General features: G+C 41.8%; 1 protein-coding gene across 2 annotated transcripts in view; it reads right to left on the bottom strand.

The window, feature by feature from the left end:
* Nucleotides 1-5,406, bottom strand: part of RNGTT (RNA guanylyltransferase and 5'-phosphatase) — a 230,848-nt gene extending 225,442 nt beyond the window's left edge. Inside the window, exon 1 of one of the 2 annotated variants that reach the window (XM_070796090.1) lies at nucleotides 5,134-5,406. In XM_070796090.1, coding sequence (XP_070652191.1) covers nucleotides 5,134-5,197 — 64 coding nt within the window. In that variant the 5' untranslated portion in view covers nucleotides 5,198-5,406. The remainder of the gene's footprint in view (nucleotides 1-5,133) is intronic. The other variant, XM_070796092.1, reaches the window with a different exon arrangement.
* Between the last annotated feature and the right edge of the window lie 19,042 nt (nucleotides 5,407-24,448).

The raw sequence follows: 24,448 nt of genomic DNA, 5'->3' as shown, positions 1-24,448 counted from the left end.
GCTGCTGCTGCTAAGTCACTTCAGTCGTGTCCGACTCTGTGTGACCTTGTAGACGGCAGCCCACCAGGCTCCCCCGTCCCTGGGATTCTCCAGGCAAGAACACTGGAGTGGGTTGCCATTTCCTTCTCCAATGCATGAAAGTGAAAAGTGAAAGTGAAGTCACTCAGTCGTGTCCGACTCTTGGAGACCCCATGGACTGCAGCCCACCAGGCTCCTCCATCCATGGGATTTTCCAGGCAAAAGTACTGGAGTGGGGTGCCATTGCCTTCACCCCTCATATCCATATCCTCACTTTAAGGCTGATATCTCTCCATCATCATTCTATCCTAACAGAAAGCTTTAAAATAAAAACAAAACAACAAAAAAAACACAAAAACCCAACAATATATCTAGCATACTTTTTTTTGGGTTAGCCTGTGCAACTTGTGGGATCTTCGTTCCCCTGACTAGAGATCAAAACCCAGCCCTTGGCAGTCAGAGGAGGACCACCAGAGAATTCCATCTAGCAAACTTCTCGGAGAAGGCAATGGCACCCCACTCCAGTACTCTTGCCTGGAAAATCCATGGACAGAGGAGCCTGGTAGGCTGCAGTCCATGGGGTCTCGAAGAGTCGGACATGACTGAGCGACTTCCCTTTCACTTTTCACTTTCATGCATTGGAGAAGGAAATGGCAACCCACTCCAGTGTTCTTGCCTGGAGAATCCCAGGGACGGAGGAGCCTGGTGGGCTGCCGTCTATGGGGTCACACAGGGTCAGACATGACTGAAGTGACTTAGCAGCAGCAGCAGCAGCAGCAGCAAACTTCTACTTATTCAAGATAACTCACACACACTTCCTCTGGGAAGTCTTCCCTGAACCCTTTCTTCTTCCCTAACCTCAAACAAAGAATTGGGTTTATCCTCTAGTATCTCATACGGAGAAGGCAATGGCACTCCACTCCAGTACTCTTGCCTGGAAAATCCCATGGGCGGAGGAGCCAGGTAGGCTGCAGTCCATGGAGTCGCTAAGAGTCGGACATGACTGAGCAACTTCCCTTTCACTTTTCACTTTCATACACTGGAGAAGGAAATGGCAACCCACTCCAGTGTTCTTGCCTGGAGATTCAGAGGGACGGGGGAGCCTGGTGGGCTGCTGTCTATGGGATCGCACAGGGTCAGACACAACTAAAGTGACTTAGCAGCAGTATCTCATAATATTCTATAATAGAGTCATATTACTGTACTTGTTATAACAAAACTTTGTTTAAAAATGATGATTTACTACTTCCAAGAAACTATATGCTTTTAAGTTGAGGGACTATATCTTAATCATCTCCCAAGTCCCAAAAACTAGCACAAAGTATACACAAATATTTGCTAAGTAAAATGACTTCAAAGTCACCAATATTCTCATAAAACTATCATATTTATAGTCCCACAGTTAGTTCCCAGGAAGTTCTTTACACATAGTATATATAAACTGTTATGTTGAATAATCTGCCTTTTAAGAAATGAGAAGCTAGTTTTATTCAAAGTGTTCACCTAAAATCCATCACTCAGAAGGAGAAAAAAAAGAATTCTTCAGAAGTTCCTTCAGAAAAGCCTCAGAAGGAGAAAGGGCCTATCTCCAAGAGCTCTCTCACTGGAAGTCTGGTTTAAGTAGAAAAAGGAACTTCAGTGGGGAACAAATTGTTTTTATAATTAGTGCCATCTTCTTTCTGATTCAGAAAAATTATGAACTTGCATAGTACTAATAAGAGTTGGTGATGGACAAGGAAGCCTGGCGTGCTACAGTCCATGGGGTCGCTAAGAGTCAGACATAACTGAGCAACTGAACTGAACAAGGCATCCTAACGTTTACAATGAGAAAATTTAGCCATCATATTTTTCTAAATGTGCAAAATATCAAAGAAATTATACAATAAGCATGGATTCTTTTTCTAATGAGAAAAAAGAGGAAGAAAAGAGGAGGCAGAAATTGGGAATATGAATGATTCCTTATTTTTCCCTAAAGCTTGCAATAATATAGCTAGCATTTCTTGTTCTACTACTATAAAACACTGCCAACCCTGCATTATCTAAAATACACAATGTGTCATGAACGCTTCTAGGACACAGAATTTTAAGGTAAATTCAGAGAGATTTAAGAATTTTATGTTGTATTCCCTTTACTTTTTAACAAGGGTCACATGCCAAAGCAGACCTGATTACCAGTAAAGATCCAGTTGGTTGCCAGGAGGCCTGGGGTTCTGTCCAGGGCCCACAGCTGCTCAGATGAGCTGAGTTTAGTGACTCAGTGAGCACAATAACTAAAAGTCTAGCTTTTGGGGGTTAAAATACTCCAATACAATAAAAAGGAAAACTTTTTTATTCCTGACCCTTCATCTCCAGGAGAGGGAAAAAGAAAAGAAAAGCACACAACTCTATTTCTTAGAGTGATAAAGCTGTCTAGGGCTTGCACTTCACTGGCTGCTGTCCACCCCCAGTCAGTACATACATGTGTCCCTTTATCTACCAAGAAGTCAGTATCCTGATATTTGTCATTGCCATGAGCAGACTACATTAAAATTCTGACTTTTAAGCTGTTTTTCTAATTCCAAATAAAAAATAATTCTCTTTTGACAAGATCTTCTTTATGATTTTGTTTTCCTCACAAATAAATGTAGCTGGTAACTCTAATAATAAAGCATCCAGAAACATGTGCCAAGTTAAAAAAGAAGTCAGACATCTAAGTTCAGAGGTTTCTTCATAACTCTATAATGGGGGAAAATGTTAAAAAAAAAAAAAAAAAGATTCAATACTAAGTTAGAGATAACAAGGGAAAAAAGTCAAAATGTCTGAAGAGTAAGACCTATAAAGAAAAGTGTAAAGAACTGTAATTAATTCATCTAAAGAAAGTACAATGACTATCAACTACAAGTGAAAATGCCTATAAAAATGGTTAGAACATAAAGAAAATTATTTCATTTTTGTTAAGGAAAACCATTTCCTCACCCTAAGACTTATTTAGATTATCTTTCAATAAGACTTTTATCCATCATTTATATGGTTTTACTGACTGAAGATTTAACATAAAATGTGAAGAAAAGCTGACAAACCAGAAGAATCAGAAAACATGAATTAAAAAATGACTACAGAATCTTCTCTTCCAACCATTTAAAATAAGTAGGCAGACATACTAAAGATGTGTATATAATTAATAAGCATGCATAGTTCACTACAAATCCTTTAATTTTGTTTCAAAACATCTTCTAGAAAAAGCATTAGGTTGACGTTAGTTAAACTTTAAAATTTTAATTCTTCAAAAGAAACAACAAAAGAGAATGAAAAGGCAAGCCACAAACTGGAGAAAAGACTTGAAAAGCATATGAAGTTCCAATACTTTGGCCATCTGATGCAAGAAGCCAACTCACTGGAAAAGACCCTGATGCTGGGAAAGACTGAGGGCAAGAGGAGAAGGGGTAACAGAGGATGAGTTGGTTGGATAGCATCACCGACTCATTGGATGTGAGTTTGAGCAAACTCCAGGAGATTGAGAAGGACAGGGAAACCTGGCGTGCTGCAGTTCAAGGGGTTGCTAAGAGTTGGACATGACTTAGCAATTGAACAACAAAAAAAAGATTTGTATTTACAACATATAAAGAAAAATAACAACTCAAAAATAAAACCACCCAATTTTAAAAATCAGCAAAGGAACTTCCCTGGTGACCCAGTGGCTAAGACTCTGAGTTCCCAATGCAGGGGTCCTAGGTTGGATCCCTGGCTAGGGAACTAGATCCTACATTCTGCAACTAAGAGTTTCCACATGCCCCATCTTACGATCTCCAGTGCCGCACAAAGATCATAGATCCCAAGTGCTGCAACTAAGACCCTGCACAGTCAAATAAATAAAAATAAATATTTTTTAAATCAGCAAAAGTTTTGGACATTTCATAAAAGAAGATATTTCCAAGAAGCACATGAAAAGATGCTCAACATCAAACCACAATAAGACAGTACTAAGTCCCTATTGGGGCTTCCCTGAGAGCTCAGTTGGTAAAGAACGGGTAATATTAAAAAGACTGATCAAATCAAGTGTTAGGATATGGAGCAAAGAAAAATCCTCATACTGATAGTCAGGAATGCAAAATGTTATGACTTTGAAAAGAGTTTGGCAGTTTTTTGAAATGTTAAACGTACACCTACTGTATGATCCATCCCTCTCCTAAAGATTTACACAGGGGAAAAGAAAACATATGCCCATACAAAGAACTGCACATTAATGTTCATAGTAAGTTAGTATGCAACAGCCAAAAACTGAAAACCCAAAGGACCATCAACGAATGAATGAATAAACAAATCTAATTTAAACCGGTGTAGCTGTAACAATAGACTATTACTTGGCAGTAATAAGGGATGAGTTAATGATACACACAAGCACACGTATAAATCTCAAAATAATAATGCTGAGTGAAAGATGCCAGAGATCGTCCCCAAAAGAGAGTATGTTTCCATTTATTTTAAAAATTATACAAAATGCAAACTAAATCTATAGTGACAGAGAGCAGATCACCGGTTGCCTGCAGAGGGAGGGATTATCAAGAGCTGGAGGAAACCTGAAGAGGTGATGATTATGTTTACTATCTGTGTTTCATAGGGGGTGTGCGGAAGTCAAAATTTACCCAACGGTACACTTTTAAATTTAAAGTCTGTTGGGTCAAACTCAAAGATGAAAAAGTCCTCAAAAGTCATTCTTTAAAAAAAAAAAAGATTTTAAAAAACTAAGCAAAACAAAAACCTCCAGTCTCGGTGTGGATCAATTTCACCGCTGGGAACTGCCCTTCCTCTTCTTAAGCCTTCCTTCATCTCAAGACCGACAGACACCCTTCCGAGAACCCTGAAAGGTTTACAAAACTCTTGACTAAGCTTCAAAGTACTGCCCCTTGAGTTCTTGCGTCCTCAGTTCCTGCCACACAGAAACCTCCTATCTACCTTCCTGTTTGCAACATTTAGCCTTAACAAGTGCCCCTATTCCCTCCAGTCCAGATTCCCAAACAAGCTTCATCGGACCGAACATATCTCGGTCCTGAAACACCACTACCGAAAGCTGCACGCCCTCAGCCCACTCTCGGACCCGCCCGTGCGCGGGGACTCGAACACCCCGGTCCCGGTTACCTGCCACCGGCTGGCCGCGCCGCGGACAGTTTAGCCACCGCGGCGGGATCTTGTTGTGAGCCATGTCTTGGGGCCGCGCACAGCCGCCCCTCCACCAACGCTCGGCCTAGCCGCCGCCTCCTCGCGGTCCGCTCTGAACCACAGGTCTGAGGTACCCGAATCCCGGACGGCGTCCGAACCCTAGCCGCTCGGACGCGGGTAATGTCAGCGGCAGCGCGCCACTTCCATTCAGGCTCAACTCTAGGCGAGCCCACAATGCACCGCCACTTCCGCCCCCAAAGGCCCCACCCACTTCTTTCCGAGGTCAGAGGTGAAAAAGAGACGCCGGCGGAGGGATGGGAAGGAGTTAAGGCCAAGGCGAGTGGAAGGGGCGGGTCTTCCCTCGCCCCGCCCCGCCCAAATCTCGGACAGCTCTGTGGGCGACTTTGCACATGCTCGGCTGCTATAGTGGGAGAAGGCAATGGCACCCCACTCTGGTACTCTTGCCTGGAAAATCCCATGGACAGAGGAGCCTGGTAGGCTGCAGTCCATGGGGTCGCTAAGAGTCAGACACGGCCGAGCGACTTCACTTTCACTTTTCACTTTCATGCATTGGAGAAGGAAATGGCAACCCACTCCAGTGTTCTTGCCTGGAGAATCCCAGGGACGGGGGAGCCTGGTGGGCTGCTCTCTATGGGGTCGCACAGTGTCGGACACGACTGAAGCGACTTAGCAGCAGCAGTAGCAGCAGCAGCAGCTGCTGCCATAGTACGGGATACCGCAGAACTACCGTTCTTTACATTTCTGTCTCGACAGCCGATGGAAACCCTGGAGAATGAAAGGAAACCAAGCCTCTTTCCAAGCGTAGAGTAGTCCGCAGATTTCGTTAAGGCATCTGTTTTACTGACGAAAGGGGCTTTCCCGCCGCCGTCATACCCCAAGAGCCTGATCGCCCTTTTTTCGGCCAAGTTTGGCGTCCCGGCAGGATCTGGGTTTGACTGGGAATTGGAAAAGTTTTTCCTGACTTGGATTAGCGGAACAAGCTTTAGAGAAACTCTAAGGGCGAGAGATTGGAGCACCAGAAATGAAGGATTTCTCTTTGGGGGTGTGCTTCTAGGGATCCATGAAGCATCTGAAATTAACCCCAAAATGGGTTTTATGAGTTTTGTTTCTACATTTCTGGAGCAGTTTTATAGTGTATTTGGGAGTCTCAAAGTTACCAACTAATGTGTGTAATTGGCAAAGGCAGGAATTGCTCAGTGGAGTACCGCTACGCGGCAGTGTTCTCAATTTGGTTTACCAAATGGTCTTTCCTTCCAGTTAAGCCCGTGAGATTGGAAGCATCTTCCAATTCCAGGCGATTGGAAGTTCATTTTATAAACTGTGTCCTGTAATAAGACTTTCTATAGCTACTAGACTAATTTAGTTAAAGTATGAAATATAAAGCTGGATGCTGGCAAGTTAATTATAGTGTTAACAGGCTGGTTTTAAATGTTAGTGCTGTATTTGAACTGCAAGAGAATGCGGTTTGGGGCAGGGCAGGGAATGCGTGTTAAAGCAGTGGTCTCCAACCTTTTTGACCAATTTCATGAGAGACAGTTTTTCCACGAACCAGGCTAGGGAGAGGGGGTGGGTTTCAAGATGATTCAAGTGCATTTCATTCATTGTGCACTTTTATTTCTATTATTATGACACCAATTCCACCTTAGATCATCAGGCATTAGATCCTGGAGGTTGGGGATCTGATGTTAAAGTGCTGGTGAGAAACTTGTGGGACTGCTCAGCTCCCAAATGCCTGGACCATCTCAATATGATCAGAATTCTCCCCAGAAATGGAAAGGGGCTCTCTCTGTTTGAGAGAGCCTGAATTAGTTGGCACTCCTGGTCTGTCTGGCTGTTATATCTGTTGAGACCTTTTAGTGAAAGTAACACTCCTCTGCTAACAGGAAAAGATAAGACTCAGTTGCCTTACAAACCAGCCAATTACAATTACAATCTGGGCAATTACAATCTGCCCAGATAATGGCCAATTCTAGTGTCTGCTGGCAGAGTGGAGTTGGAGCAAAGAGGAGGTCAAGACATGTTAATGAGAATGTGTTTGTGGTTCCAGAAAGCCAGGGAGGACTCACGTTGGTCACTCTGTGGGCATCTGTTTTTCCTCTTGGAGAACGGCAGAGAGGTGAGAGTAGGGGTAAATAAGATTGAATTTTCCCTGTTGACAAAAAGGAAAAAGACTTTCCCCTTTCCTAGAACATTTTCTTCCAAAAACTTTTATTTGTAAATCCTGCCCCATCACTTTGATACCTATATATAAGTCTTTTGAACAGCTCAGTAAGCCTCTTGACTGCTTTAAAACCTAAGAACTTTTCTCAGGGTCTGGAGAGCCATCTCTTTGTAAACAGGAAGAAAGATGGCATCCCCCTGTCTCCTTGTCACCACGGGAATTTAACCTAAAGAAAGCAGAAACATTACTTTACCAACAAAGGTCCCTACAGTCAAAGCTATACTTTTTCCAGTAGTCCTGTATGGATATGAGAGCTGAACCATAAAGAAAGCTGAACGCCAAAAAATTGATGCGTTTGAACTGTGGTGTTGGGGAAGACTCTTGAAAGTGCCTTGGACTGCAAGGAGATCCAACCAGTCAATCCTAAAGGAAATCAATCCTAAATATTCATTGGAAGGACTGATGCTGAAGCTGAAACTCCAATACTTTGGCCATCTGATGAGAAGAGCTGACTCATTGAAAAAGACCCTGATGCTGGGGAAGATTGAAGGCAAGAGCAGAAGGGGACAACAGAGGATGAGATGGTTGGATGCCATCACGGACTCAATGGACATTGAGTTTGAGCAGGCTCCAGGAGTTGGTGAAGGACAGGGAAGCCTGGCATGCTGTAGTCCGTGGGGTTGCAAAGAGTCAGACATGACTGAGTGACTGAACAACAATAACAACAACACCTGGTTCCAAGCTGTAAGTTGCAAAGATAGAACTCATGTCTGTTATGTCTTCTGCATTGGTAAGTGGGTTCTTTACCACTAGCACCACCTGGGAAGCCCTCTCTATGTGTGGCTATGTCCAAATTTCCAGTCCATCCATTGAATTCCGGCCCACCCTAATCCTGTGTAAACTCATCAAGATTCCATCTGCAAAAACCTATTTCCAAATAAAGCCACACTCAAAAGTACAAGGTTAGAAATTAAAGATATCTTTTGGGACAATTCAATCCATAACACCCACCATGACTTCTGGAGGCACGTCCAGACTTGTAGAAACATAAGCCCTTCCAGGAATCCCAGGAATTTGGCAGCAGCAGCAAATCAACTATACTTCAGTTTTCTAAAAAAATTATTCAGTTGTCTAGAGCGTAAAGCCTCATTGTCTATTTATGATTAGTTGTCCTTCGTGTTTTTATTTCCTGCTGTTACTGCTACTAAATCACTTCAGTCGTGTCCAACTCTGTGCGACCCCATAGACGGAAGCCCACCAGGCTCCCCTGTCCCTGGGATTCTCCAGGCAAAAACACTGGAGTGGATTGCCATTTCCTTCTCCAATGCATGAAAGTGAAAAGTGAAAGTGAAGTCGCTCAGTTGTGTCCGACTCTTCGCAACCCCATGGACTGCAGCCCACCAGGGTCCTCCATCTATGGAACTTTCCAGGCAAGAGTACTGGAGTGGGGCACCATCACCTTCTCCTAACCTGGGCGTATTTACAGGGTTTGATTTTGGTTTACTTCTGTAGGCCCTCTTGGCATGAGAGACACACATCAGTCGAATGGCCTCCTTAATTGTTTAATTGTAAAACTGTTTAATTAGTTTAACAACATCAATTCCCCAACAAAGTCTCAACATGAAATGACTCTAGTTCCAGGGTTGCGAATATATGCCCAACTCTGAACAAGTCACAAATCTGCATGCAAGGATACCACATCTATTTTGTATAAATCAACTCAATCCTGATTCTGAATTCCATTCTGTTATTAATAGAGGAAAAATAATATTCCCTCTACTTTTCTTGGCTGAGACCTCCTGTCATAAAAGACAAGAGAGAAACAAACAGAAGATTATTAACATGGACATCTCACATATGGATGTGAGATACCCAGGGAAGCTGAGAGAGCCAGCACCATACTAACATCTTGAGCCAAAGATGAAAGAATGATGTTGAGGGAAATGGAGAGACTGTGGTGACCCAAGGACTAAAGAGCAGATAAAACCAAGGAGGATCTTGGAATGCAGGAGCAGAAAAACCAGATCGTCCTTCCCTCACCCATGTTGTAACTATTAATGGAACAGTATAACCTGTCTCCCCTCCTACCCCATAGGGAGAAAGTATTTGCCCTACTCTTGCCCACCCAGTATACATGCCTCATCCAATCAGCAAATGACCCGCAAGACCTCTATCCCACTTCTTGTACCCTGGGTATTAAAGTGTACTAAGGACCCCTGTTCAACATCGGTTCTCCCTTGAGCTGGCCCACTGTTCTAATAATATCTCCCATTCTAATAAACTTTATTTCCCTCTCATTTTGTCTCATGTCTGGAAATTCTTTTCCAACCTGCACCCAGACCACGACACTTCTGATGGCCGGTACAGGGGCTTGGGGTCTCTTCCCCACCTCCTTGCTTCTCCTTTCTCATAGGGACCCTCTGCGAACAGGCAAGTGCTGTGGAAGCAACAAAGGAACTCTGGCCAGGGTTACCCTCTGGTGTGTTCCGAAGGCCCCACTGCTTACTGCACCCCAGTAGCTGCCGCCCAAACGGGTGAGGCTCTCTCCTTTGTCTTCTTTCCAACTGAGGCCTAGGCCAAGAAATACTCAAAATGGAAACCATCATCCCCTGGCCACCGCCTCCCCGATAGGATTATAAGGTGAATTCCTCAGCCATCTTCCCTGTCACTTTCACTTCTTTCCCTTTTTGGTCCAGACTGATTGACAAGAGCATAGGAGATGCCTCCGAGCCATAACCTCCCCCCGACCGCAAAAAAAAAAAAAAAGGCCTCTGAATAGTACAGCAGCTTTTGCCAAAAGCAGGGAAAGGACTCAGAATTTCCTTCCTCCTTATCTCCTGCCCCGCTCTGTCTCTCTCCATCAGATTTCTTAGATGACCTATACTCGACCTTTCATAGCCACATGATTTCTAGGAAAGGATTCTGAGGTTCCATTTGGTCCAGGTCTTTCTCCTATAATTGAAAGCCTGAAGGATCAAAAACTCTCCTCTATGCTTCAAAACCAATTCTTTTTGCATATGCAATTAAAAACAACGAGCTTGTTAAAAAACCTGCCTAAGGAAAAGCTTGAAGTTAACCCTTTCTATGACTCTGAAATACACAGACTTCAGCCTTGGGCAAATTAGAACTTAAAAAAAAAGTGGGGAGGAGTCAAAGAGACATTTTAATTATCAGGTGGAAAACTATGAGATCTCTGCCTGTCTGTCTGGATTTATGTATGTCTTGGTGTGTGTCTTTTGGGTTTTTTTTTAATATTGCTGAAGTTGTAAATGAGTTCTAACTTAATTAGCCTAAACAAAAGGAAGCCCTTACAAATCAGACAATTCTAAATACAAGAGAAATTAACCTAAATGAATTTCAGATTCACGTGAACTGGGGAATATTCAATATTAAATATCTAATATTAATGTTTGTTTGCTAATCTAATTAGACATGTCTAATATAGACATGTCTAAGCACCGTTAACATTAAGCATATTTTCATTGTGCTGGGTTTATTATAAGTTAAATATTGTTATATTGTTATATCTGTTACAAGTTTGTCAGCAAGGAAAGTACCTGGAGTGAATGAAGAAACTTCAAAAAAAAATGTAAATGAAATATGAGCTTTTGGACAAACTCCATTAAGAATAATTATACTTTAGAAATGTCTATCTAAAACAGTCTCTCTAGATTTTGGTAATCTGAATTTCTAGGGTAGTGCTAAACTAAGTGACAGACGTTTATTGAATAGCTAGGTCTTCTCCAAGTAAAATAAGATTCTGAAACATTCACTACTTAATACTAACTCCCTCTTACACAGAAACTAAAGAGACTTTGGACTACTAATGAATAATGTTTGATGCCATCCTGCGATGGTCTCTATAAGAAAGCAAATGTTTTTTTTTAGAAATCGTCACTGGTGTTTATGCTCACCAATCTATAGAATGCTAATACAACAGTCGTTCTTGGCTGCTTAAGGAAAGTAAAGTGTGTTTTCAGTAAAGATGGTATGAGAAATGAAATTACATTTTATGAAGGGAAAAGGAAGTAGGTTTGACTTACAGGTGGCTGTTTCAGGATGGGAGAACAGAGTAATGGGTACAGAAAGTGATAAGAAGGTTTTATGGAAAGTAGACTCCAAGGGAAGAGTTTTGTGTATAAATACATGTTTTCTTAAGATGTTGAACTGCCTTTGATAATGGATTTTAAGTTTCTTTACCTTTGAAGTAATCTGTTCTATGTTTACCTTTGAAATCTTTTGTTAACTTTGGCTAAGTGAGTAACTATTGTTTCATAGTGACTTATATGATCCTATCTGACTGAGTGTTACAAACCCTTTTGATATTTATTGAAAACACTTACTAAATCATTTGACTTCTAGCTAACTTTGGGATGCTTCAGAGGGCCCCTGAAACATGCCAAAAAGAGTCATTAAACTACCTGAGTTCATTTGCATGTTAAATTACTTGGGAAGTATTGTTAGAGGATTTAAACAAATATTTAAAGATTCAGATTTAAATTGTATGGTTGATGTTACTTATATAGATAGCCTAGACATTATGTGAAATTCATGAAAATCTGATATGTCCTCATATGTAAAATGTTGTCAGTTATAATTAGTTATCATGTTAAAGTGTTACAAGTGACAGCAATGATCAGGCTACCTTGTCAATTGCAATTTAATTAGATTTTAAACTTGCCTTCTATGGTTTCACTCTCATGCCTTTAAAAAAAATACTGCTAGTTCTTCAAGATTTATGGAAAAGACTTTTCTAAGATTAACTGATGAACAAACTTTGTTTGTTTGTTATCTGTAAACTGGTACCAGGCTGAAATTTAGTCTACTCTCTGTATTAAGAGAATAAAGTTTTCTTAGAATGAAGCTTTCAATAACAGATTATGAATTTCTTTGCCTTTAAGTGATTTATATTTGTTTTTAAGATATTTTGTTACTTTGGTAAAGTAAGTAAGCATTATTTAAGATTATGGTACACGTAGACAAAGCTCATTCTGCTTCTACAAAAAATAAGCCTTCACAATTAGACTTTTGCTATCCTGATGTCCTTAAAACATGGCAACATTCTACTCCTAAATCGGGGATTTAAAAATGGGTGAACAATATCTGTAAATCAAAGAGTCAGGGCCATGGAAAATCCAAGACGGCCGCTTGGCTTTTCCCAGCTCCCTAAAAAACCTCATTTTTATTTGATGGGTTAAAGCTTTCCCAGGCTACAAGGGTTAATGTCCTCATAATGAAAAAAATCATGTTTCATTGAATATTAAGTTTTGTTAATTGTTAAACTAAGTTTCTAGTTTTGTTAATTAAGGTCTAGTGTTTACTAAGACTCACTTCTGAGACAGTTCCTTGTTATGCTATATTGCTAAAAGGTTTAATTAAGTTATTAAAAAAGACACTCTAAGTTTGTTTCTAAAGCTTATCTCAGTAACCAGTCTTAAGATAAAGATCAGACACTCCCTGATGTACAAACAGGAGATTAACATCAAGTTATAGTCATTTAACAAATGAAGTCAGGTGACCTGGGGTATACTGGGCTATACCTAATGAAAGTTCTTGACTTAGATTCTTGCTTGTGATCTTACTAATAACTGCTAGCTATACTATTTTCTATGTCACTTGTTTCAGAAGACTTTTTACGTTACCAGGTGTGTAACTGAGCCTGTGATAAAATGCTGAGATGCAGTTCCAAATGAGATCAATGATTATAACGAAGTAACTCTAGATATGGGAAGAGGCAACAAGAGGGACAGGTATGATCCAGAGACTTTTGCGACTCACAAGCCCTGGTCTAGTAACAGCACACTGAGTGGCCTGTCAATGGAATCTTCGGTAGGCCTGGGACACGGTGGCCATGAAATGCCCCAAAGCGTGGTCGAATATGGGTCTATAAAAGGACCCTGCTGACTGGAACGTGGCGCTTGCCAGCTGCCTCTATAAGGATTACTTCGTGACCACTGGAAGCTTCTGACCTTCAACATCCCCTGAAAGGAATTCAGGGTGGAGATGAGAAATAAGGCACTCTGTGCTCTGGAAAAATCCCACAAGAACCGGCCTTCAGATAGTCAGATGTTTTCAGGTAAAGATTTTATGAGCCCGAATTCTTGCCTCTTCTCATACCTAAAGAAACACTAAGGTCGCAAACCAATTTCTGGGCCTGGTTCTCCTGGCTAGCCCCTGAGCAACTTTTCTACTTCTATTAATCTTTGGGCCATGTACCTTTAGCTTTCTTGTAAAGTTTGTTTCTTCTAGAATGCAACAATTCTCCAAGTGGTAGTATGACAAGAATATTCTCTGACCAACAAACACCTAAGCAATGCTGAAACAATTTACCTTATCATTCCATGGACTCTCATCTCCCTCCGAAAATGCACCCTGACAGAGAGCAGGCAAAGGGAACCCAGAGCCCCACGATGCCCCTGTACAGCCTGAAGAAGTCAGAGTGGTCATCACCCCTTTTCCTTTGAGACTGGGTTCCCAAACGCCTGAAAAGGGAAATAGGTAGGTAGTTAGACATGAGCAAGGTATCAAAAGGGGCCAAAGAATTGGCCCTAAAATTAACGAGAGGGAGGAATGTGGTGATCCCAGGATGAAAGAGCAGATGAAACCAAGGAGGGTCTTGGAATGCAGGAACAGAAAAAACAGACCTTCTTGTCTTTCCCTCCCCGATGTTGTAACTATTAGTGGAACAGTATAACCTGTCACCCCTCCTACCCCATAGGGAGAAGGTATTTGCTCCACTCTTCCCCCACCCAGTATGCATGCCTCATCCAATCAGCAAATGACTCACAATACCCACTATCCCACTCCTGTACCCTGGGTATAAAAGTGGACTAAGGACCCTTGTTCAACATTGGTTCTCCCTTGAGCTGGCCACTAACACCGTCTCCCATTCTAATAAATTTTATTTCCCTCTCATTCTGTCTCATGTCTGGAAATTCTTTTCCAACCTGCACCCGGACCAAACCAGAGGCCAGTTTTGGGCGATTACCAGGAAAAAACACAGTAAAAGGTAAGGTTTGTTGTGGAGATTTAAGTCTCTGCCTTAAAAATGTCTCTTTGGCAGGTTACTTCAAGCTAAAAACAATGAAGGCCTGAAGGCCTCAAGAAGAAACTTAGACCTTCCCCCTAACTGCCTAAAGAAGAATTTAGATATAAGACCTGTTCCCAAATACAGCTATCTCTAGAGATATCTGCAAAGACTGTGGGTTACATGTGCAGGGAAAACTCTCTAGAGATCAGGTCCACTCTGAATCCCGTTGTTTCTCCATGGCCCAGGCAAGCATTTATTTACCAAATATTTGCTTTCTCTTTTTTTTTTCACCTCCATGTCAATTGTCTTCTCCCTTCTGAAGTCCCAAACCATTACCCCAAACATCTCTTGTCTTTAACTGAAGATGGTATTGTTGTTGTTATTGTTGTTCTGTCCCTAAGTCACGTCTGACTCTTCGAGACCCCATGGACTGCAGCTCGCCAGGCTTCCTTCATCTTCATCTTCCTTCATCTCCCAGAGCTTGCTCAAACTCATGTCCATTGAGTCCGTGATGCCATCCAGCCATCTCTTCCTCTGTCATCCCCTTCTCCCCCTTCCCTGTATCTTTTCCAGCATCAGGGTCTTCTCCAATGAGTCAGCTCTTCCCATCAGGTGACCAAAATATTGGAGCTTTAGCTTCAGCATCAGTCCTTCTAATGAATATTCAGGGTTGATTTCCTTTAGGATTGACTGGTTTGATCTCGCGGTCCAAGGCACTGTATTAAGATAGTATTAAGGTTCGTTAGTGGTTTTGGCCATTTTGGTGAGTTACTCAGTTTTCCTGGGTCTCTCCCAGGTAGACGTGTTATGAAACTTTGATTGTCTCCTATTAATCTTCCTCGTATCAGGGCTTCCCTAGTGGCTCAGTGGTATAGAACCTGCCTACCAATGCAGGAGACCCAGGTTCGATCCCTGGGTTGGGAAGTTCCCTTGGAGAAGGGAATGGCAACCCACTCCTGTATTCTTGTCTGGGAATCCCATGGACAGAGGAACCTGTGGGCTACAGTCCACGGGGTGGCAAAAGAGTCAGACACAACTGAGCAACTAATGCTTTTCACCTTCATGTCAATTTAATTCTTAGATCAAATAGAAGAACCTAGAAGGGTAGAGGAAAATGTCTTTCTCTCTGACAATGGCTAATGTCTTGAGAAATAAAATTTTAGGGTTTGATGACAGAATGGACATATCATACAAATGAAGTGATGAAATAAAATTATTTTAAAGCAAGACCAGAAAATTTTAACAAAATTTTCTCTGCCGTTGGAGCCACTCTCCCTCCCTTTAGCGTGCATAGTGCGTGTGCATCTTGCATGTGATTTCTACTTTAACTGGGTCCCCTTAGAAGACAGAGGAATACCTAGTCACCAAAACAACAAAAAGGTAATTACCTCCCGACACCAGGAAGTAACCACTTAGGAGATGATATTTTTTTCTTAATCCTGTAAGAGATCACGATGACCCACTACTCACCTTGTCAGACTATTTAAACTGTCAGAATGTCACTTTGATATAGAACCTTTTGTCTCAAAAATATCTATAATCGTGCTTTAACATCTAAAAAGAGAACTGACCTCAGAACTTCTTGAAAAACTGTCTCCCGGCTTATAAACCTTCAGGTTGACTGGAATAAAATCTTCTATTTCTTTCTTAGATTGATTTTTGATTCATTTTTTTCATCAACAGAAGCATCAAAAATGACCCTAGTTTTTCTTTCCAAATCAAAAAGTTGCCAACTTTCCAGCTAACAACAAGAATCCTAAGCCTATTTTTTTTTTAATCAATTGGCTTTATTTTTTGGAACTATTTTATGTTTACAGAAAATTGAGCTGAAAATACAGAGTTCTCTCCCTCCCAACAGTTTCCTTATTATCGCCTTGCATTAATTAGTATGGAAGAGTTATAAGAATCCTAAGCCTATTATTATGCCAGCAAATTTGGAAAACTCAGCAGTGGCTACAGGACTGGAAAAGGTCAGTTTTCATTCCAATCCCAAAGAAAGGCAATGCCCAAGAATGCTCAAACTACCACACAATTGCACTCATCTCACACGCTAGCAAAGTAATGCTTAAAATTCTCCAAGCCAGGTTTCAGCAACCGTTAAATTTCATGTGAACCGTGAAATTCCAGATGTTCAAGCTGGTTTTAGAAAAGGCACCTCTTTAGAAAAAGAGGAACCAGAGATCAAATTGCCAACATCCGCTGGATCATCAAAAAAGCAAGAGAGCTCCAGAAAAACATCTAGTTCTGCTTTTTTGACTATGCCTAAGACTTTGACTGTGTGGATCAGAACAAACTGTGGAAAATTCTTAAAGAGATGGGAATACCAGACCACCTGACCTGCCTCTTGAGAAATCTGTATGTAGGTTAGGAAGCAACAGTTAGAACTGGACATGGAACAACAGACTGGTTCCAAATCGGGAAAGGAGTACATCAAGGCTGTATATTGTCACCCTGCTCATTTAACTTATATGGAGAGTACATCATGAGAAACACTGGGCTGGAAGAAGCACAAGCTGGAATCAAGATTGCCAGGAGAAATATCAATAACTTCAGATAGGCAGATGACACCACCCTTATGGCAGAAAGCGAAGAAGAACTAAAGAGCCTCTTGATGAAAGTTAAAGAGGAGAGTGAAAAAGTGGGCTTAAAGCTCAACATTCAGAAAACTAAGATCATGGCATCTGGTCCCATCACTTCATGGCAAATAGATGGGGAAACAGTGGAAACGGTGATAGACTTTTTTTGGGGGCTCCAGAATCACTGCAGACGGTGACTGCAGCCATGAAATTAAAAGATGTTTGCTCCTTGGAAGAAAAGTTATGGCCAACCTAGACAGCATATTAAAAAGCAGACACATTACTTTACCAAAAAAGGTCCATCTAGTCAAAGGTATGATTTTACCATAGTCATGTATGGATGTGAGAGCTGGACCATAAAGAAAGCTGACCACCAAAGAATTGATGCTTTTGAACTGTGGTGTTGGAGAAGACTTTTGGGAGTCCCTTGGACTGCAAGGGGATCCAACCAGTCCATCCTAAATATTCATTGGAAGGACTGATGCTGAAGCTGAAACTCCAATATTTTGGCCACCTGATGTGAAAAACTGACTCAAATGAAAAGACCCTGATGCTGGGAAAGATTGAAGGCAGGAGGAGAAGGGGATGACAGAGGATGAGATGGTTGGATGGCATCACCGACTCGATGGACATGAGTTTGAGTAAACTCCAGGAGTTGGTGATGTACAGGGAGGCCTGGCATGCTCCAGTTTATGGGGTCGCAAAGAGCTGGACACGATTGAGTGACTGAACTGAACTGAACTGAGGCCTATTATTTCATATATAACAAACAGTATTAAAGATGTATATATTAGATCATTTCTCCTCATTAGTGAGAATTTGGATGTGTTTATGTTCCCCTGGTGGCTCAGAGGGTAAAGCATCTGCCTGCAATGTGGGAGACCTGGGTTCAATTCCTAGGTTGGGAAGATCCCCTGGAGAAGGAAATGGCAACCCACTCCAGTACCCTTGCCTGGAGAATCTCAAGGACAGAGGAGCCTGGCGGGCTACAGTCCATGGGGTCGCACAGAGTCGGACACGACTGAGCGACTTCACTTTCACTTTCACTTTTCATGTTAAAACTACTGTAGAATTCCTGATAATTTCCCGGTGTCTGAAAATTGATGCCTATACCATATTTGGCCACTAGATGGAGCCGAACACTAGGAAATGCAGCCTCACCGTGTTTTGGTGGCCAAGAAAGTAGGTCAGTGAGTCAGGTTCTTTAATTCCACATGTAGGTGCCCTTTTCAAAGGGTGAATTTGGCCCCGGTTCACCAAATTCATATTAACACATATTAGCCTAACCATCGAGATGATTAATTAAGAGTAACTAGCAGAGCACCTGTGCCGGGCAGCTTATATAAGTATTTTTACTAGAAAATATGAAAAATTAAAAGGGAAAAAAATAACTGTCTTCTAAACATTACTGTCAAAGCATGAAGATTTTTAGAGATATAAATAACGATCTGCTTCTGTGTGCAGTAAAAAACTTACCTCTACTGTTTAATTATGCAGAACATTGTCTGCCTTTCCATCAGAGAATAATAAGCTTTCTCATGTGAACGGTGCCTTGAGCAAAATGTTTGGAGATTTTCTGATTTGAGTTAAACCTCAGGGTTCTGTGAGGCAGACATTTCATAGATGAGCAGACAAGCTCAGAGAGGTTCACTAACTTGTCCTAAATCTCACAGCCAAAAGCTAGAGAACCAGGCTGTGAAGTGGTGAGTGATGCTGGAACCACCAGCAGAGACAGAAACCTTTTTGTTCTTATCCATTCTCTGCCTCCCATGCCTATTAGAGCTGGAGGGAGAAAATCACCCTTAAAATCCTGATTTCTGTTTTTCCATTTGAAAAACGATGAGATGGTCCCTAAGTCAGTGTACCTTAAATTTAAATGTATTCAGTCTCTGGAGATCTTGTTAAAATGCAGATTCTGATACCATAGATATGAACTGGACCTGAGAGTGTTTCTAGCCAGCTCCCCCAGTGATAATCACACTGCTGACTGGAGGACCACGTTGTCCAATTTCCGGCAGCTAATAACTAATGTGTTGGCTTCCCAGGTGGCTCTAGTGGTAAAGAGCCTCCTTGCCAACACAGATATAAGTAGATATAAGAGAAATGGGTTCGATCCATGGATTGGGAAGATCCCCTGGAGAAGGGAATGGCAGCCCACTTCAATATTCTAGCCTGGAGAATCCCATGGACAGAGGAGCCTGACGGGCTACAGTCCATAGGGTGGCAAAGAGTTGGACACAACTCTTTGTGTTGTGTTTGAAGTGACTTAGCAATGACTAACATCTGCAAGGGATGTGCCAACAGTAAGAAATGAGCAAGACATATATCTGCAATTTGGTAGCTATTTGAAAGGAACTCTATTGCCTGGTATTGATCTATATTTTATGTGTCTAGATTAGTTGGAGCCTAGCAGATCCTACTGAAGAAAGCAACTGTTATTCCAGTTATCAGCCAGAATTTCCTTATCATTTTTGGTTTTTATTGCTGATTGATAGCATACCTGGCATCTCAGATGGAGTCACCCCAGATTCCCTGCATGACATCTGATCTGAAGCCTGTGTTTTATATCTTTGCAATGCAAAACCGTAATCTCTACCTAATTATATGCTGGGACACAGGTAAACATCCTATTTCCTAAATAAATAACCTCAAGATTTTATACTCTCTCCATCCTGGAACATGCTTTAATCTCCACGTGCTAGGGGGTTAGTAAACCATAGCATGTACTTGAGACCCATTTGTCTAAGAGATTTTGCGTTTGTTCTATGCAGTGCTTTACGATTTATAAAAGCATTTTCACCTAACTCATTTGATCCTACAAAAATGTGGTGAATTAGATAGGGAAGTTACCATTTTCCCTATTGTGGAGGAAGAGACAAAGTCTCCAGAAAGATTGTGAGAGGCAGGAACACAGCCAGGGTCTCCTGACTAAACCCCAAGCGCCTTCCACTGCACGACATGGCTCTTCTACTCTACCTCATGTTCAATGTACGTGTGAATCTGTGACCAAGGAGTGAGTTGATGCTGTAGGTGAAAGAAAAGGAAATAAGACGGTGGGGTAAGCTTGGCATCACTGTGTTAGAAGAAACTAGGATATAAGAGTAGAACGTTGAGGCAGGTAGATGGCTAGGAAAAAGCTGAAGCTTCTGGTGACCTATTTAAAAACTCCAGGCTTGATTTCTACAGACCCACAACTTTAAAGGTCAATGACTCTTTCTAGAATGAATATCTGAAATCAGGCCCAGCAAAAGTCCACTCAAGCCTAATTCATTCATCCTATTCAATGTCTACTGAATGTGAGAAAATTTAGGAGATGCAAAGATGAAGACACATTCTTGGGCCATAAAAAGTTTCTTATTTAATGTGTCTGTTAGTCGCTCAGTCGTGTCCAACTCTACGTGACCCCATGGACTATAGCCAGCCAGGCTCCTCTGTCCATGGAACTCACCAGGCAAGAACACTGGAGTTGGTTGCCATCTCCTTCTCCAGAGGATCTTCCTAACCCAGGGACTGAACCCAAGTCTCTCGCACTGCAGGTGGGTTCTTTACCATCTGAGCCATCAGGGAAGCTCAACAGAGGGGATTAATTATTTCAATTATTCATGGACTGACTCATTTCAAAATATGGTGCTGCACCTTGCTACATGCCAAACACTATCCAAGGTGGAGAACAATGGCAATGAATAAGACAAACCCCTTGATGTTTTATTTTTCCATCTGAAAATGATGAGATGGTCCTTAAGGCAGTGCACCTTCAATTTAAATGCACTCAATTCCTGGAGATCTTGTTAAAAGGCAGTTTCTGATTTAATTGGTCTGGGGTGGGCCTGAGAGTCTGCATTTCTAACCAGTTCCCCTGGTGATGATCATGCTGCTGATTGGAGAACCACACTATTAAGTCTTCCCTGACCTCAAAGACTTCACTTGGCCAGTATTGTTGTTGTTGCTGTTGCTGTTCAGTCGCTCTGTCGTGGCCGACTCTTTGTGACCCCATGGACTGCAGCACGCCAGGCCTCCCTCTCCTTCACTATCTCCTGGAGTTTCCTCAGACCCATGTCCATCGAGTCGGTGATGCTATCCAACCATCTCATCCTCTGTCGTCCCCTTCTCCTCCTGCCCCCAATCTTTCCCAGCATCAGGGTCTTTTCCAGTGAGTCAGCTCTTTCCATCAGGTGGCCAAAGTTTTGGAGCTTCAGCTTCAGCATCAGTCCTTCCAATGAATATTCAGGGTTGATTTCCTGTAGGATAGACTGGTTGGATCTCTTTGCTGTTCAAGGGACTCTCAAGAGTCTTCTCCAACACCACAGTTAGACACATCAATTCTTGGGCACTCTGCCTTCTTTATGGTCCAACTCTCACATCCATATAGGATACTGAAAAAATCAGTATGATAAATGCCACAATGCAGGGTGACAGGGTCCCAAGTTTCCATAGAATCATAAAGAAGGGCATCTATTCCAATCTTGAAGAGTCAGGAGACGCTTTCAAAAGAGACATTTAAGCTGAGCCAAGCTGGAGTAGAGGGGAAAACATATGTACACAGTCCTAGAAGCAATGCTATATGATAGATACTTAATAGCCATCTCTCTAGGAGTAGGTGAGAAGGCCCGAATTTGTGGATTTTGCCAATTTCCTTGATATAAATACTCCCATGGCTGACTCGAAAACCAACAGGACATCACTGAACACATGATTGGGAGAAGATGCACACCAAACTCACAAGTGACCAAAAATCCCCTTCAGAGCATCACTGCCTAGAGGTTTTACCATTATTTTAGGGAATTCCAAGCAGTCCTGTGGGGCGGGAACTCACTGTGGGGGGTGGGGAGAGCAGGCAGGGGAGAGGAGTGCAGGCAAAAAAGGGAGAGAAGCCTGGAAAGGACCACATGCCATTTTAAACAGTTTGAACTTCATCCGAAGGTAAATATAGAGCCACTGAACAGTTTTAAAAGGGAGTGACCTTGGTGAGAATAATACCTGTAGAGTGATGGAGCCTGACCACAGTGTTCTGGATGCAAATAAGAAGAGATGGAGCAGTCCTGGGAAGCGGAGGCATGGAGTCCAGACAGTATCTATACTTTCCTGCTAAGCAAACCAACCAAGGATGAAAGCAGAACTGTTGGGTAACTTGCAGCCCCAAATCCCTGATTCAGAGATTTTTTTTAACATGAAAGAAAAAGTGATTGCCTTTAAAAGAATATGACAGGGAATTCCCTGGCAGTACAGTAGTTAGAACTCCATGCTTTCACCACTGAGTTAAATCCCTGGTTGGGGAACTAGGATTCCACAAGCCATTTGCTTGCTGAACTAAGATTCAACAAACAAATGAATACGGTAAAGAGCCAATAAAGAGAAGAGGGGACCGCTGACGGAGGAAGGTCTCTGAGAACAGGTAAGGATGGGACCCCAAGTTCAGATGACCTAGTACAGGGTAGAGGAGTATAAGGACCATGAGATTAAGGACATGTGATTAATGCTAAACACAATCCCAAGTAGTGCTCGGAGGACTAGCCTCTCGTTCATTCTTCTCAATGCTGCCTCGCCAGCGCCTGGAACATGGTGAATGCTAGTTGCTCAGTCATGCCTGATTCTTTGCAGCTACATGGACTGTAGCCTGCCAGGCTCCTCTGTCCATGGAATTCTCCAGGCAAGATTACTGGAGTGGGTTGCCATTTCCCTCTCCAGGGGGAACATGGTAGATGCTCGGCAATTATTTGCCAAGTGAATTAATGCATGAACAGCTAAGAGGTACTACTGATGAGACCCACGCTTTGCGCCAGGTCTGTGAAAATGATGGTAATGTATATGCTCTTGAATTCTTACAACTGCCCTGAGAGGTGGATGATTCTCCCCACTTGACAGATGAGGAAAGAAAGGTGTAGAGAGATACAGACATGAAGGCGTTCAGGATACGCCACCCCAAAATATATTGCTTTGGTATGATGGTCATTTTGAGCTGAAGGAATTTGAGAAACAGTTCCTCTCTGAAAGGTTCTCTGACCTTCCCTTTTCTACCTAAAAAAAGAACAAAGTTTCCCAGGAGGAAGTTGCCCTCACTGTACCAGGAAGAGAACATCCTTGTCCCCAGAGATGGGGAGTCGATACTGAAATGTACAATCACTCTGTACAAACATACTGAAATAGCACTTCTCTTCCACGAATTCCCCTCATGGGTCTCCTGGTCACTTCCCCACGACGCTCTGTTATCATTTTTGGTAACAGAGCCCCAGCCCCTTTGTTATCATTTCTTTTCTAAAAGCTACAAAAGCTTCTTGCTGTGATCTCTTCTTTGGGTTGTCCTTCTCTTGTAAAATTTGATTAAAACGTGTACACTTTTCCCTCTATTACTATGTCTTATGTCAGTTTAATTCTTAGGCCCAGTTGTGGCCCCTAAGAGAATGGAGAATTTTTTCCTCCCCTACAGAAACTTGCCTGTAATCACACAGCTAATGAGTGGCAGATGTGTGATTTAATCCAGGTCAATCTGTTTCAAATTCCTGCTTTTCAACAATGATGATGATTTTAAATGTCTGGCTTTTACACATTCTCTCACGTTGCCATTTTACCGTATTCGCAAAGTACTGATGCCTGAACTCACCCCAGACCAACTGAACCAGAATCGCTGGATGTGAGACCCAGGTATCAGTATATTCTAAAAATATCTTCAGGTGATTCCAATGTGCAGAGAAAGTTGGAACCTACCTCATTAACTCATTTCCTAGTTTGAGGCTACAGATCTTTTCTAGATCTGCCATTTTATTTTGAAGGAAAATTTTTGCAAATACACCAAACAAAACATTTCACTTTATTTTCATCGAGTCAGTAAAGTACCAGGCCTACAGTAAGCATCCTGTCATTGGACAGTGTTCTCTAAAGCACTAATTTAATACCTTTATAGAGAAGTAGTAAATATTTGAAGTAAAAATTGAAAATACTTCAGAAAGAAAGAGGAAAACTTGTGCTACCTTACATCAGTAGAATAAGTATAAATAAGCTAATTACAGAGAGACAGAAGCTAGCACTTAAGCACGGAGCATGTGGCACCATAAATCCCAGCTCAACGCTCACTAATTTGTGAACTTCAGCAAGTTAACCTCTCTGTGCACCATTTCCCTCTCCTATACAGTGGAATTGCTGATAGTACCTACTTCCCGGGATTGTTAAGAGAAATGAAATGAGTTAATATGTGTAACCATGTGGAGCACGGGAGCATTTTGTGTCAGTCAGCGTTGTAATTGCCTATCTTTTCCTCCCAGAGTAAGAAAATTTTTGTCTGTTTTCTTCCCAGCCTGCTACATGCGGCCTTCCATCAATGCTTATTATTGTTATTTTAAAAATAAGATAATTATGTAAAATAACTGTCCAGCCTGTGTGTGAATGCCACTCAAAAATATTCACTGAATCTAAAACTAAAACTACAAAATTTACTCATAAAGCATGTTATGACATCATACTTTTGAGGAACTTGGTAAACCACTCTAAAATAAAGAAACTGATAGCTTCATT

This window comes from Bos indicus, chromosome 9, assembly GCF_029378745.1.
Source record: "Bos indicus isolate NIAB-ARS_2022 breed Sahiwal x Tharparkar chromosome 9, NIAB-ARS_B.indTharparkar_mat_pri_1.0, whole genome shotgun sequence".
In the NCBI taxonomy this organism is placed as follows: domain Eukaryota; kingdom Metazoa; phylum Chordata; class Mammalia; order Artiodactyla; family Bovidae; genus Bos; species Bos indicus.
Note: the sequence above shows the minus strand (reverse complement) of the source record. Positions and strands in the feature narration are given on the sequence as shown.